We start from the raw sequence: 16,182 nt of genomic DNA, 5'->3' as shown, positions 1-16,182 counted from the left end.
ACCATGGGCCGCCATGGCGGCGTCCCAGTGCCGCCCGCAATTGGGGAAGCAGAGGTTGAGTGTGGAGCGTCGAAACTGAAGGTGGCCGCGCTAAGCGCCGACGAGGTCATGCTGCTTCCGCGCTCGCGCGGCAAGCGCAGCGCCGTCGCGCAGGACGGAGTCGTCGGAGCGCGGCGCCGGGTGTGCACCCCGCAACCGGTGGGAGGAGCGCCGCGTTGGTAGCAGGTCCAGGTCCAAGCCACCACGCATCAGCCGGCAAAAGAGAGGACGCCGTCGGGAGCGCGGGGAACACCGCTTGGCACCGTCGCGCTGCACGGGTGCGAGCCGAGGGCTGCGTTGGCCGCCGCCGCCTCTCTCAGGCTGGACGCCGGCTGAGAGAATCCGTGGTCCGCGCACGGCATGGCGCTGTCGTTCCGTACTTCGGTTGACGTGGCCATGCACTGGAGGTCGCCGCGTGGGGTGCCTCTGCGCTGGTGGAGGGCTGCGGCGTCGCGTGGCAGTTGATGGCCACCGCCGTCTCGCAGGCTGCATGCAAGAAACACGCTGCCAGCCACATGTGCCGGTGCCGACCACCAACGCAAGAGCCGCTCGTGGGAGAGGCCTCGCCGGGGATAGCGACAAGAGCGCCGCCGATCTACGCGGATGCGAGACAAGGGGCCTCGTGTGAAGCCGATTGGGTCGCTCCGCCGGGAGAGTGCTGATAACGTGTTCGAGACCAAAAATAAAATCTCTGTCGTTAAGCAAAATGAGATGCATAAAGGATAAACATTACATGCAATCAAAATATATGACATGATATGGCCATCATCATCTTATGCCTTTGATCTCTTTCTCCAAAGCATCGTCATGATCTCCATCGTCACTAGCTCGACACCTTGATCTCCGTCGTTGCATCGGGTCGTCTCGCCAACTATGTGCTGGAGAGACGCGGCGGTCTAGAGGGATGCGTCGGTTCCAGGAGAGAGGCGTCGGTTCGGTTGCAGTAGCAACCGCACGAGGCGACACCGCTGACTTGGCACTTCGGCTGATAGCATCACCCACTACAGGTGACTGGCCAGCCATTCAGCCGCTCTTGAGGAACTGACCCACCCCGTGACGCTCGGCGTGTGTGCATGCTTTTACTCGCTCGCCCGTGGCCCAGGCCGCCACACGCGCTTTAAACGAAACGCGCTCGATCGCCACGGTACTAGAGCACAGCAGGGCCAGGCCAGCAAACTCTACCGGGTGAATTTCCAGCCAAGGCACGCACGCACAAACGCGCACTTGAGAGAGAGACGGCCGCAAGCCGTCCGTCCACATTATTTCCGCACACTTCGTCTAGTCTCAACCCAACACACGGTGCATCATCGATCCACGCATACTAACACAGAGGTGATAACAACACAGATGGTATACGGAGGCCGCTGACACGGCAGTTCTACCGATCGCATCACTCGCTACAGGCGACTAGCGGCCAGTCAGCCGCTCTTGAGGAACTGGGCGTGGTGCGCAATGTGGTCGTCGATGAAGGTGGCGATGAAGAAGAAGGAATGGTCGTACCCCGGCTGCATGCGCAGGGTCAGGGGAGCGCCCGCCGCCTTGCACGCCTCCTCGAAGTTGCCCGCCAGCAGCTGCTCCGCCAGGAACTTGTCGTCCTCTCCCTGTTCCAATCCACATAAAAAGGTGATGGGTTCAAGTGATTGTGCCAACATTACTTCCTTTTCACTGTTACTATATGATTGGAAGCAAGAGATTTAAGTAAGAAAGGAAAATGGCGACCATAGGTAGGTAGCCCAGGTTGCAAACAAAGCGGGTTGTGAGATGATAAATGGCAGTGGCATGTTCTAAAAAATTCATATCCTTTAGAATCAACTCGTGTACTGTACAGGCAAACGGTTACTCTCTAGGGCCTTGTACTTTCAACTTGTTCAATCGAGCTTATCTTACTATGCACAATCGATTCCTTGATGCAGTTGTGCTGAATCGTCAAACTTCAGCTCTAGGCAGTTCAGTTGAGCATGCATAATTATAACCTCACAACATCGCACTCCCTGACAGAAAAGGGATCCTACACTTGGAATTTCTACAAGCATGTTGACCTTGACGATATTGATAGATAGATTCTCTTACTGAAACATACAATAAACTCCTACCAATATTAACCAATCTAGATAGAAGAGACTGTCAATTGATGATGCAATCATATCTAAGCTAACCGATCATGCGCAGCTAGCATACCAATCAAAATGGCTTCATGTCTTTCAGGCACAAACTAATTTTAAATTGGTAGGCCCAATTTATAGCTAACCAATCAATTCCCTATTGTCCACGAGGATGACTCCATGTTGTCACAAATGCCTTACAACAGATCCTTGCGTCACATCAAGTGAATGGCTCGTTAGATATTGGAAGAAGGGAGGGAGGGGAATGATCTCAGAGAAGACTACATCTCACTTATACCTTCTAGGGACCTTATCCAACTACCTTGTATGCTTATGGAGATAACATGAAAACAGGAATTAGGCGTTATGCATCGCACTGTTGCATTATACCTGGTCAACCAAGATGGGAGTTGAAAGTGTGTTGCACTTCTTAACCAACAGGGTTGCATCATATTCCTGCAGTAAGCATGCACTATTAAGTATATTACATGGTCGGTTTGAGAATGGAAGGAGGGAGGGAGGGAGGGGATGATTTCAGAGAAGACTTACCTCCCATTCTGATTTAGTTGTGCCCAGATAGTTTGAGAATGCTTTCTGACCCCAAGGGCAGTTTATTGGGTTAGCAATTGGAGCAAATGCAGACACCGACTGGATAGGTAAGATAAATTCACAATGCCAAGTGAGATTTCATGGAAGTAATAACAAGAAAGTACAGATGTTGTGTGAAGTAGACACCTACAAGTTTCCTGATCTGAAAAAAGGTTCATAGATAGGAATTTCCAGATGCAGAGGGTTTAATAAATAGCGTCAAATAGTACCTTGTATTTGTCAGTGTTCTTCAAGTAGATAGTCAGTGCGCCGTGACCTCCCATAGAGTGGCCAAAAATTGATGCACATGACGTGTTAAGCTGTTCAAAGTTGTCACTTAAAACTTTTGGCAGCTCCTTCACAACATAGTCATACATGCGCCAGTTTTTCCACTTCTCATTTGTGGCATTCAAATAAAATCCAGCACCTACTCATGAATAGTCAAGATAGGAATGTAAGCCACTTCCAGCCACATGCACAGAAACATAAATCTTATCAACATGATACAATTCTTCACGTGGTACTGGCATATACGAACTCAACAAATGTAAACCAGCTGCACTTTCTAATGGACAAATTCATCAATTCATAATTACCTGATTATTTTAGAAATTGTGTAGGAGTACTTCACAATTCCATGAATAGCAATCTTATTAATGACCAAAGAATAACGCGTATGCAATCATTGCATCTTTAAGGTCAAACACATAGGTGAAAGATGAGAAAAAAAACATGGCCACGTCATATTTCTTTTTGCCATATCTGTCAAATTCACATGGTATATGATGCTTGACTTAACAGGTTAACAAAGGCCAAAGCCCAACCATGTTATAAGATCCTACATTGATGAACAAAAATCTAAACCACTAGATTTATATCTGCTGTATTTTGCATAATTAGGAATATAGACATATGGGCTGGTGGCACACTGATGGTTGAGATAAAGCGTGCCATAGTAGCCACTAGGGCAATCAGATTGCTTTCTGGCTGAGCTTTGACCAAATAGATACACAGCAATGTAAAAATGAGAAGGACTATTCTTAGTTGGATGTGTTGATTAAATATTTATTGTCTCAGCAACTCCACAAGAGGTCCCATCTATTAAAAGAACGCATTAGCAGTAACCATGTGCTTATGTTTTCAACAAAACAAAAAATTATAAATATTTGCTCCATAACCAACACGATACAAACAAAGCAGCATAAATTTAATACAAAAAACAGCAAAGAGTACAGGGAATGGAAAGTTCTCAACGATCATGCAAAATATTAATATTCCATTTCTTTATGGCAATGAGAGGTGCATGCAGTTAGTGGTGGACAGTCATGTTAGTTGACAAGTCATATATCGTATAAAAAGCAAATGGCACAACAAGATTGTCTTAGTTACAGTCCTTACCAACACCAAAATCCCAACTATCTGCCTCTCCTTCTACATTTAGTCCACCTGCATGAAACAAATGAAAAGAGTGATGAGAAAAGGAAAAGGTTTAAATAAGGATCAAGAATCATATGATGTGCTCTCAACAAAAGAAAAGGTAATAAGAAGCAATAGAGATGAGATCACACTGAACCCACCACAAGTTATCTGGTAGTCAAAGCAAACAAAATACTCTCTTAGTTAGTAGAATATCAGGAACATGCCGTTGATCAGCCTAGAATGCCCTTAAAATTATTCAGACTCAACTCTACACCATCTTTAGGCTGAACAGATCTGTCCTATTACTCGACAAGGTAAAAAAAAATGAAGTGTAACATAGAGTTCATACATGCCCCAGACAAGAAGCAGATTGTGTTTTATTGGCCTCATTTGGTTATAGTGCCATACTCCAGTCCTAACAATCCCGAACCGAACAGCTAAAATGCAAGTGATTGTGCGTCAGGCAGGTGCCAAAATTTCGACGGTTAATCTTCTTTCTTCAGCTCCATACACCAGCAGCACTGTTGTGGAGAATTAGATTACTGATGAGGGTGGCTTGTTAAATCAACTAAAGTACCAGATAGCAACATGGCAATGGACCACATTTCCCATGCCAATATCTACCATACTGCATGGAACTTGACCTACTCCTGGTATTTGAAATTGATGATGTTGGATCAGTTAACACTTCTACACAGTACTCCTAACAGACACTGCAGAAAGATGATCTACTACATGGAGACTTGAGGCAATTATCACTGACAGCAGCAAACACCTTTGGATAAAATAATCCATGGATGTGTAAAATGGAAAAATACAAAATTTAAACTGGGATGATTCTTATTATATGAGTGGGGTAATATTCACGAGCATCACCTTTACAGGTGCATAAGTTTAACAGATCCACTTGTGTGATATAGAAATCTCTCATCAGTTTTAGCATCACATATGAGTATATGACTGCATGTTATGCCTTGAAGAAACTGAGTTCATCAAACAGTCGTCAATGGTAGCTATAGCAAAAGAATATTACAATAACTGTGCACTGCCACCATTGGCATGATGTAATTACAACATTAGTGACTATAGTTACACAATTCATCGTCCCTGTGCTGTATAACACAAACATGAGTGCATCCATATGCACACACATAACACAATCCTTGAACCTGCCATACGTCCAAGTGTTCTATCGAGGGTAACTCCGACCTGATGCACAGAATGAGGCATCAGTGGTCCTTTTTTCTAAAAAACTAAGCGTAATATTTCAATTGAGATTTAACGCGCATAATTTTCCGCTCACACTTTCCTGAGTGATATAAGTAAATTTGACTAAACCAAAAGGACAGTGAAAACATTAGCAGTTAGCCCGTGACAAACTGCGGAAAAATTGGATCATTTGCCACACTTTACTTCCCCATTTGATAATTTGTCAGGCATATGAGCACATCCTACGGTTCCTCTCCGGTGGCATCCCAATTCCCAAATCTAAAATGCATAAACTACCAAAACTTCACCCAAAAAAAAATGAACCTTACGGTGTTTTCGCCCACACTCCCCCCAAAATTTATTATTCCCCTCAGAATTGGATGGTACGCCGCCGAGGGACAGACACGCATAAACCCTAGAAATTGAACGCGGCGAGAGAGGGGGGTTAAGGTTAAACGTACGCGGGGAGGTGTCGGGGGCGACGAGGGCGACGCCGTGGGCCGCGGCGGCGCGCTGGGCGCCGGACTTGATGATGAAGTTCTCGTCGGTGCAGGTGAGGCCGGAGAGCCAGTACAGCACCTGCGCACACACGAAGACAACGCCGTCAGACTTCTAGGCCGGGGAGTGGGGTACCGGGGCAAGCGGGGTAGGGCACGCACGGGGAGCTTGGAGGCCGGCGACGCGGGGAGGAAGAGGGAGAAGGTCATGGGGCAGCCGAGGGCGGCGCTCTGGTGGCGGAAGCGGAGGTTGTGGCCGCCGAACATCTTGGTCTTGCTCAGCTGCTCCAGCGCCGCCGCGGGAGGGGAAGCGGCCGCCGCCATCGCGCGATCGCCGGCGGGGTGTGGGGGAGCGGTGGTGGGTGGAGACTGGACTGGAGATTGGGGAGTGTAGATTCTAGAAGGGGATGGATCCCAATCCAAACTCCAATGGTCACCCGGTGGCCTCTTTTCAGTGGGACCTCCTCCTATCTGTCGCTCCGTTGGTATTTTCGTTTTTTTCTGTTTTTCCTTGTTTTTTTTGGTCCCAAAAAAAGAAAAATAATTACTTTAAAACCATTAGAAAGCATTTTTAAAAAGGGAACCATTTTTAAAACTCGTATGAACATTTTTTGAAATACAACATTAAAACAATTTTTTTTCAGAACTTTTGTGGACATTTGCTAATATTTGATTTAAAAAATTCTATTTTCTAAAATAAAAAATTATATAAAAAAATTAATTTTCTAAAATTGTAAAAAAAATTGCCAACATTTAAAAAAACAACAAAGATAAAAGACAACAGGGTATATATATATATATATATATATATATATATATATATATATATATATAATGGAAGAAAAACAAATAAAAATAAAATAGCAAAAAGTTTACAAAATTGGATTTTATATAAACATAATTGTGGCAACTCATTCATAATCACTCTGTACAAAAGATTTACACAATTTTAACAAAACGACAAATAGAAATTGTATTTTAAAGTACCATTGCACTGCTCATTTGTTTAACCCTTAAAGTTTTAAATATTGGGCAGGCCTTATGCCTCGTTTTTAAACTATCGATGAATCATCGTTTATCCGATGTGTTTTAAGTGTTTAAGAGATTGTTTTAACAGTGACATTTAATACAATTTCTTTACAATGTGAGTTTTGATATTATTGTAGACATTTATACTAATGATGAGTGAAATAATAACAGCCGCACATTTATACTAATTTTCATTACTTATATTCAGTTCGCAATTTTAATCATGTTTCTCTAATAATACAACTTCCAAATATTATTTCAATAGAAAACTCTTGTGGTCAAACTCCATTCATTGTCAAAATATTTTATGACATTTTGCTAAAACTAAACATTGTTTAAATATAATTAAGGTAGGAAGCACATGAGAAAATCACATTTATCATGTATATAGTGTATTCATGTCTATTTTCACTATTATAAATATCACGATAGCTTTTTTCTTACAATGTAATATAAGCTTAATAAATATCCTAATAGAAGTTTCTAGAGTACCATTGTCAAAATAATGAAAAATTAAAGAGTGTGTTGTGGTGAAACACCAGAATAAAATGACTCTCTAAAACTTCTGAGACATCTCCTGAGAAACAATTTCCTTAAAACCATATAGCCAGGCTTAAAGTGATCAATTGATCATTCCAAAAGGATCCCAAGGTGATGATCGGGACAGGATCAATGGCCCGCAGTTGTTCCAGCCCGTCGGGCTGAGGGACGTTGTCGAACCATGAGGCCAAGCAGTCGAGTTGGGTTGACCGGTTCCCTAGGCTTGTGTAAAACATGAGGGTTATTCCCAAACAAGTAAATAATGTCAATTGCCGAAAAGGGGATAATAGTGAACTTACCACCAGCACCGGCTTGAAAGGCGAAAAATCTGAGGTCTCATGGCTCGTGATGAGTCTCTTTAGTGATCCGGTAACAGATAGCAGAAACGATTCTCGTCTTTTTCACAGGGGTGACTCTGAGTTATCGAACCCACGAGAGGACGTGCACTTATGACAAGGGTTTCTACAAGCTTTTGCAGGAGTATTAAATTTCAGTTTTTTGACTGGATTGTAGTCACTTTGTTCCTAACACTTATAATAAAAGTAGACATGAGTATGAGACTGTATTCTTACAACCATATACTCCATCCGTTTTTATTTACTCTGCATATTAGAGTTGACTGAAGTCAAACTTCGTAAAGTTTGAACAAGTTTATAGAAAACAATATAGACATTTATCATTATAAAACTATACGCTGTGAAAGTATATTCAATAATAAATCTAATGCTGTTGATTTGTTATTGTATATCTTAATATTTTTGTTTATAAACTTGATCAAAATTTGTAAAGCTTGACTTTGACCAAATCTAATATGCGAACTAAATAAAAACGGAGGGAGTACTTATTGATCGTCGGGATCATTGTGATATTTAATTTGTGCTCTGGAAGACACCCGTTAAAATGTGCTTGCAACATATCGAAGTGAGGGATGTGTCAAAGTATGTCTTCGCTAGAACACACCCTGCATCAAAAATCAGTTATCCAACTGTAGGCCCTATCCGTCGTGTCCTTGTTGGCAACACACACTATCATCGGAGCAGCGTCTTGGATCGTGCACGTGTGTACTACGATAGTATCAAAGCTACGTGTACTGTTGGAGTCGGCCAACAAAAGCATGACTTGGTTGCCCACCAGTGCATGCAACCTCGTGTTGCTTTTGTGGCCTCTGTGCCCATGACAACGTGTACTGAGATGTGATAGCACGTTGTCGCCTCCTCTGGATTTTCATCAAGCAGCTCAAGGGCGTGCGTGGCATCGTCAGACAAGAACTTGCCATGATATCCCACTTCCGCGGTGAGGAGCTAGCCAGTGTGATCTTGCGGCTGTACTTGTCACTGTACTTGAAGCATAAGCTTTTGGAGCACCTGATTTCTCGTAGCTTCCAATTGCGAACAAATTTGTGTGACCCGCGCTTCGCACCGTCGGGGCCTGTTCGGATCGGAGGGCTCATGTGCGTCCCTACATGCATCTTTTGGTAGCTTCTTTCCTCCTACTGTGCCGGCCCGCCCGAAAAAATGAGATATCGCTGGATGTTTGTTTTCCCGTGAAAATGCACGTAACAGAAACTTTCCGAAGGATCGGTAAAGATGGATTCCTTCGTCCCAAACACACAAAAGACAACAGTTTCATAGGAAACGCTTTCCTTTGCGTTTCCAATGATTTTCCTTCGTTTTGAACAGGCCCTTAGTGTGCGGTTGCTATCCTTTTATCAAACTTGTGCTTCAAAGTAGCACCATGATATTCATGATAGAGAGTTTTCTATGTTGTCACTTTCATATACTAGTGGGAATTTTACATTATAGAACTTGGCTTGTATATTCCAATGATGGGCTTCCTCAAATTGCCCTAGGTCTTTGCGAGCAAGCAAGTTGGATGCACACCCACTTAGTTTCTTTTGTTGAGCTTTCATACACTTATAGCTCTAGTGCATCTGTTCAATGACAACGTGTACTGAGATGTGATAGCACGATGTCGCCTCCTCTGGATTTTCATCAAGCAGCTCAAGGGCGTGCGTGGCATCGTCAGACAAGAACTTGCCATGATATCCCACTTCCATGGTGAGGAGCTAGCCAGTGTGATCTTGCGGCTGTACTTGTCACTGTACTTGAAGCATAAGCCTTTGGAGCACCTGATTTCTCGTAGCTTCCAATTGCGAACAAATTTGTGTGACCCGCGCTTCGCACCGTCGGAGCCTGTTTGGATAGGAGGGCTCATGTGCGTCCCTGCATGCATCTTTTGGTACCTTCTTTCCTCCTACTGTGCCGGCCCGCCCGAAAAAATGGGATATCGCTGGATGTTTGTTTTCCCGTGAAAATGCACGTAACAGAAACTTTCCGGAGGATCGGTAAAGATGGATTCCTTCGTCCCAAACACACAAAAGGCAACAGTTTCATAGGAAACGCTTTCCTTTGCGTTTCCAATGCTTTTCCTTCGTTTTGAACATGCCCTCAGTGTGAGGTTGCTATCCTTTTTATCAAACTTGTGCTTCAAAGTAGCACCATGATATTCATGATAGAGAGTCTTCTATGTTGTCACTTTCATATACTAGTGGGAATTTTACATTATAGAACTTGGCTTGTATATTTCAATGATGGGCTTCCTCAAATTGCCCTAGGTCTTTGCGAGCAAGCAAGTTGGATGCACACCCACTTAGTTTCTTTTGTTGAGCTTTCATACACTTATAGCTCTAGTGCATTTGTTGCATGGCAATTCCTACTCACTCATATTGATATATATTAATGGGCATCTCCATAGCCCATTGATACACTAGTTGATGTGAGACTACCTTCTTCTTTTTTGTCTTCTCCACAACCACGCCATTCTATTCCACATATAGTGCTATGTACATGGCTCACGCTCATGTATTGCGTGAAAGTTGAAAAAGTTTGAGAATACTAAAGTATGAAACAATTGCTTGGCTTGTCATCAGGGTTGTGTATGATTAAATACTTTGTGTGATGAAGATAGAGCATAGCCAGACTATATGATTTTGTAGGGATAGCTTTCTTTAGCCATGTTATTTTGAGAAGACATGATTGCTTTGTTAATATGCTTGAAGTATTACTATTTTTATGTCAATATGAACTTTTATCTTGAATTATTTGGATCTGAAAATTCATGCCACAATAAAAAAAATTACATTGAGAAATATGCTAGGTAGCATTCCACATCAAAAATTTTATTTTTATCATTTACCTACTCGAGGACGAGCATGAATTAAGCTTGGGGATGCTTGATACGTCTCCAACGTATCTATATTTTTTTTATTATTCCATGCTATTATATTACCCGTTTTGGATGTTTATGGGCTTTACTATACACTTTTATATCATTTTTGGGACTAACCTACTAACCGGAGGCCTAGCCCAAATTGTTGTTTTTTTGCCTATTTAAGTGTTCTGAAAAAAAGAAATATCAAACGGAGTCCAAACGGAATGAAACCTTCGGAAGCGATCTTTTTGGAACAAATGCAATCCAGGAGACTTGGAGTGGACGTCAAGAAGCAGCCTCCGGTTAGATGATGAAGTTCTCGTCAGTGCAGGTGAGGCCGGAGAGCCAGTAGAGCACCTGCACCACACCCACGAAAGCGTCGTCTGATCTCCAGGCCAGGGACGGGGAGTACGGTCCCGGGGCGAGCGGGGAAGGGCACGCACGGGGAGCGTGGAGGCCGGCGACGCGGGGAGGAAGATGGAGAAGGTCATGGGGCAGCCGAGGGTGGCGCTCTGGTGGCGAAAGCGGAGGTTCTGGCCGCCGAACATCTTGGTCTTGCTCAGCTGCTCCAGCGCCGTCGCGGGAGGGGGAGCGGCCGCCGCCATCGCGCGATCGCCGGCGGGGTGTGGGGGAGTGGTGGTGGGTGGAGACTGGACTGGAGATAGGAGAGTGTAGATTCTAGAAGGGGATGGATCCCAATCCAAACTCCATGGTCATAGTCACCCGGTGGCCTCTTTTAAGTGGGACCTCCTCCTATCTGTCGCTCCATTGGTATTTTTGGTTTTTTTTCTATTTTTCCTTGGTTTTTTTATCTTTTGGGTCCAATAAAAACAAAAATAATTACTAACATTAGAAATCATTTTGAAAAAAGGGAACCATTTTTAAAACTCGTATGAACATTTTTTGAAAATATAACATTAACAAAAATGTTTTTCAGAACTTTTGTAGACATTTTTTAATATTTGATTTTTAAATTTTTTGTTTTTTAAAATAAAAAATTTAAGTGTTGAAAATTGTAAATTTTTTTACCAACATTGTTGAAAAAAAAGATAAAAGACAAAAGGGTAAAAACATATATAAATAAAATAATGGAAGAAAAAAAATAAAAAAAATAGTAAATTGTTGACAAAACTGGATTTTATATAAACATAATTGTGGCAAATCATTCATAGTCACTTTGTATAAAAGATTTACACAATTTTAACAAAACAAGACATAGAAATTGTCTTTTTAAGTAATATTGCACTGCTTATTTGTTTAACCTTTAAGTTTTAAATGTTGGGCAGGCCTTACGCCCCGATTTTAAACCTTCGACGAATCATCGTTTGTCTAATGTGTTTTAAGTGTCTAAGAGATTGTTTTAAGTGTGACATTTAGCACAATTTCTTTACGATATAAGTTTCACGATTATTGTAAAAATAATATTTTATCGACACATGATGAGTGAAATAATAACAGACGCACATTTATACTAATTTTCTTACTTATATTCAGGTCGCAATTTTAATTGTGTTTCTCAAATAATACAACTTCCAAATATTAATTGAATAGAAAAAACACTTGTGGTCAAACTCCATTTATTGTCAAAATATTTTATGACATTTTGCTAAAACTAAACATTGTTTAAATATAATTAAGGTAGGAAGTAGATGAGAAAAGCACATTTATCCATCATATAATTGTTGATTAATTAGATGTATATAGTGTATTCGTGTCTATTTTCACTATTATAAATATCAAGATAGCTTTTTCTTACAATGTAATATAAGCTTAATAACTATCCTAATAGAAGTTTCTAGAGTACCATTGTCAAAATAATGAAAAATTAAAGAGTGTGTTGTGGTGAAACACGAGAATAAAATGACTCTCTAAAACTTCCGAGACATCTCCCGGGAAACAATTTCCTTAGAACCATATAGCCACGCTTGAAGTGATCAATTGATCATTCCAAAAGGATCCCAAGGTGATGATCGGGACAGGATCAATGGCCCGCAGTTGTTCCCGCCCATCAGGCTTGAGGGACGTTGTCGGACCATGAGGCCAGGAAGTCGAGTTGGGTTGACCGGTTTCCCCAGGCTTGTGTAAAACATGAGGGTTATCCCCAAACAAGTAAATAATGTCAATTGCCGAAAATTGGAGAATAGTGAACTTACCACCAGCACCGGCTTGAAAGGCGGAAAATCTGAGGTCTCATGGCTTGTGATGAGTCTCTTTAGTGATCCGGTAACAAATAGCAGAAAGTATTCTCGTCTTTTTCACAGGGGTGAGTCTGAGTTATCGAACCCACGAGAGGACATGCACTTATGACAAGGGTTTCTACACGCTTTTGCAGGAGTATTAAATTTCAGTTTTTAGTCTGGATTGTAATCACTTCGTTCCTAACACTTATAATAAAAGTAGACATGAGTATGAGACTGTATTCTTACAACCATATACTTGTCGATCGTCGGGATCATTGTGATATTTACTTTTTGCTCCGGAAGACACCCGTTAAAATGTGCTTGCAACATATTGAAGTGAGAGATGTGTCAAAGTACGTCTTCACCAAAACACACCATGCATCAAGAGTCAGTTGTCCAACTGTTGGCCCTATCCGCCGTGTCCCTGTTAGCAACACACACTGTCATCGGAGCGACGTCCTGGATTGTGCACGTGTGTAATGCGATACAGAGTTCTAAAGTTGTGGGTGTTGTTGGAGTTGGCCAACAAAAGCATGACTTGGTTGCCCACCAGTGCATGCAACCTCATGTTATTTGTGGCATATGTAGCCATGACAGCGTGTACCGAGATGTGATAGCATGATGCCGCCTCCTCTGAATTTTCATCAAGCAGCTCGAGGGCGTGCATGGCATCATCAGACAATAACTTGCCATGATCACCCACTTCAATGGTGAGGAGCTGGCCGGTGTGATTGCCCTTGTGCTTGCGGCTGTACAAAATCGTGTGACCCGTGCTTCGCACTGTCAGTGTGTAGTTGCATTGGTCCTGCGGCGACCATGGCCCATGGGCGCCGGTGCCGGTGGTAGCACCCTCACGAACATCGGAGGGCGTCCTCGCAGACGGTTGTGCTCCGACTCCTCTTCCTATATGTGTTCGAGAGTTGCCTCTGACGACACGTTTGTTGGTGCATGCTGACAAACATGTGTGTGCACCTCGTCGCGCAAACCGATGATGAGCTAGGAGACGAAGAACTTCTGATTCATAGTAGGGTCCAGAGCGATCAAATGATGCATGATTGTTTCGAACGCCATGTGGTAGCCGGCAACAATGCCCAATTTGTCGAGGTGATGTAGGCGCGCGGTGAAGCAGTTTGTCGAACTCGTCCTGCCCAAGCTCGGCGTGCACCGCCGCGGTGAAAGTGGACCAATCGCCGATGCCAGATAAGAGCATCTACAGCTGGACATAGCAAATATGACCCATAAACATTTGCGGACAAATATTAAAATAAAAAATAATATTTGAATTTTCAATAAAGTTTTACAATGCGAACATTTTTTAAAACTCTAAACAAAATGTAAAAACCCGAATGATTTTTGAAAACATGAACTGTTCTTTTCAAATGCAATCAATTTTTAAAAATTTCATAACATGTTTTCAAAAGAAATAATATTTTTTAAGTTTGTGATTTTTTGAAATGATTTATCAAATTCTCGATCATTTTTGTAAAACGTGAAACAAACTTTGAAAGTCAGAAATTGAAAACCTGATTTTTTTGAACCCGAACAATTTTCAGTTCTTTTGGGAACCTGCTGGTGAAAATCAGGTGGGAACCTTCTAGAAAGAATGAAAACCGGAACTGCGTAGCTACACGAAGAGCGGGAGATGGGCGGCCCAATTGATCGTGCCCCGGTGAGATTGGTCAACCCATCGACGCAGAGAGCGTCAAATAAGGTTTCCTCCACTAGGCCTCCTCTTCGGCACCTTAAGGGCCACTTGGCGAACCAACGTTCAGGCGCCGGTTTTCCCTGGTTCTTTGGTTACTCAATTCTAAGTTGACCGTTTCTCACTGAATTTTTGAGAAAAATGCGAAAATTACAAAAAAGTGTTCACGAATTTGAGAAAAATTCACGAATTCAGAGAAGTCCATGAGTTTGAAAAAGGTCACAAGTTCAATTTTCTTTTGCAGGATTCAAAAAGTTAAGTTCACAAACTCAAAGGAATTCAGGAGTTCAAAAAGGGTTCACACATTCAAAAAGAGTTCATACATTTTAAAAAGTTCACGAAAATTGAAAAGGGTACACATGTCTCACAGATTTGAAAAAAAGATCACGATTTGAGTAAAAAAATTCAAAAATTTGTATAAAAGTATTAGTCTTTTTTTTGTTAAAAAATCAAAACAGTTCACAAATTTGAAAAAAATGAAATCGCGACTTAACAGAAAAAAAGTTCAAAAATATACTAGAAAAAGTTTAAAAATTTGAAAACAAATCATGCATTAGGAAAACGAAAATTAACAATAAAACAAAACTAAAAAGGGGGAAAACAGAATAAAATCCTGCTAAAAACAAAAAAAAGTCTAAAGCTTCTAGATGCTTTCCGAAATCGGCCGCAAGCTTCTAGGGGTTCACAAAACTGGTTGGGTCGCTTAAAAAAAAGAAACATCGTGTTTGCGAATGTGCGGTTGATGAAGGGAAAAAATAAAAGGGGTCGAGCCCAAGTGGAGGAGAGGGTGTCTAGTAAGAATTATGCATATAAGAATTGTCTGAAATCAAATTTTGTAAAGTCGGACCATTTTCATGTAAAAATATCAATATCTATAGTATTAAAGTTATTATATAATATGAAAATTAAATTCATGACACATTTAATGATATTAATTTTGTATTATGAATGTTGATATATATTTTTCTATAAAGTCGGTCAAACTTTGTGAATTTTAACTTCAAACAAATCTGATATGCGGAGTAGTAGGACCGGTGGGAGTATCGTTGTACATGCCCTAAGTTGTTGTAAAATGTTATAAGTTCCCCGAATTTGTAGCTCCGTATAATGAACTCCACGTTGTTGTTTTATTGTATTGGTGTGCTTAAAATATTGCTATGTTTTTTTTAATGTTTTGTGATGATGTTACAATTGCAAACATAAAAAAAAGGTGGGCCCTCCAGATCTCACGTTTAAGGATCACTTCTTTTAGGTGGCTTAACAAATAAGCTGCCTCTCTCTAGCATAAAAATAAGCTAATCGAAAAAAAATTTAAAGCTTCTAAATTAGTTATCCTATAACTACTTCATCTGTTTCTAAATATTTGTCTTTTTAGAGATTTCAATAAGTGAGTACATACGGAGCAAAATGAGTGAATCTACACTCTAAAATATGTCTATATACATCCGTATGTGATAGTTCATTTGAAATCTTTAAAAGACAAACATTTAGGAACGGAGTGAGTAGTTTAGAAGGCTCAATAAATTACGGGGATGGCTTATGGGAAAAGCAGTGAGGAGGCGGCTTAAAATAAGCCGCCACTGTGGAGGAAGCTGCTAATCGGAACCAATCGCCGGCCGGCCGCCAACGGCTAGCACCGGCCTGACTTTCCTCCTCCACAGCCCCCT

The 16,182-nt window shown here is 41.7% G+C and overlaps 2 protein-coding genes across 2 annotated transcripts; both read right to left on the bottom strand.

Moving 5' to 3' along the window:
* Positions 1-1,263: 1,263 nt before the first annotated feature.
* Positions 1,264-6,324, bottom strand: LOC123072371 (S-formylglutathione hydrolase). Its single transcript, XM_044495933.1, has 7 exons — positions 6,017-6,324; positions 5,819-5,936; positions 4,128-4,175; positions 2,960-3,156; positions 2,691-2,789; positions 2,532-2,597; positions 1,264-1,640 (listed from the first exon to the last, which is right to left on the bottom strand). The coding sequence occupies exons 1-7, from the start codon at positions 6,176-6,178 to the stop codon at positions 1,458-1,460; spliced, it is 873 nt and encodes a 290-aa protein (XP_044351868.1). The 5' UTR covers positions 6,179-6,324; the 3' UTR covers positions 1,264-1,457.
* A 441-nt stretch (positions 6,325-6,765) lies between these two features.
* On the bottom strand, positions 6,766-11,438 carry LOC123067891 (uncharacterized). Its single transcript, XM_044490483.1, has 3 exons — positions 10,847-11,438; positions 6,842-6,848; positions 6,766-6,780 (listed from the first exon to the last, which is right to left on the bottom strand). Exons 1-3 carry the CDS (start codon positions 11,236-11,238, stop codon positions 6,766-6,768), a joined length of 414 nt encoding a protein of 137 aa, XP_044346418.1. The 5' UTR covers positions 11,239-11,438.
* Between the last annotated feature and the right edge of the window lie 4,744 nt (positions 11,439-16,182).

Source organism: Triticum aestivum, chromosome 3B (genome assembly GCF_018294505.1).
Source record: "Triticum aestivum cultivar Chinese Spring chromosome 3B, IWGSC CS RefSeq v2.1, whole genome shotgun sequence".
Classification (NCBI taxonomy): domain Eukaryota; kingdom Viridiplantae; phylum Streptophyta; class Magnoliopsida; order Poales; family Poaceae; genus Triticum; species Triticum aestivum.
This window is presented reverse-complemented; position numbering and strand designations above follow the sequence as displayed.

Excerpts from the sequence above, each read along its gene's own strand:
- LOC123072371 (XM_044495933.1), bottom strand. The coding sequence starts at position 6,178 with ATGGCGGCGGCCGCTTCCCCTCCCGCGGCGGCGCTGGAGCAGCTGAGC. Across the intron at positions 3,157-4,127 it reads TAGTTGGGATTTTGGTGTTG|GTGCTGGATTTTATTTGAAT; the intron begins GTAAGGACTGTA and ends ATTCATGAGTAG. Across the intron at positions 2,598-2,690 it reads CAACTAAATCAGAATGGGAG|GAATATGATGCAACCCTGTT; the intron begins GTAAGTCTTCTC and ends TGCTTACTGCAG.
- LOC123067891 (XM_044490483.1), bottom strand. The coding sequence starts at position 11,238 with ATGGCGGCGGCCGCTCCCCCTCCCGCGACGGCGCTGGAGCAGCTGAGC.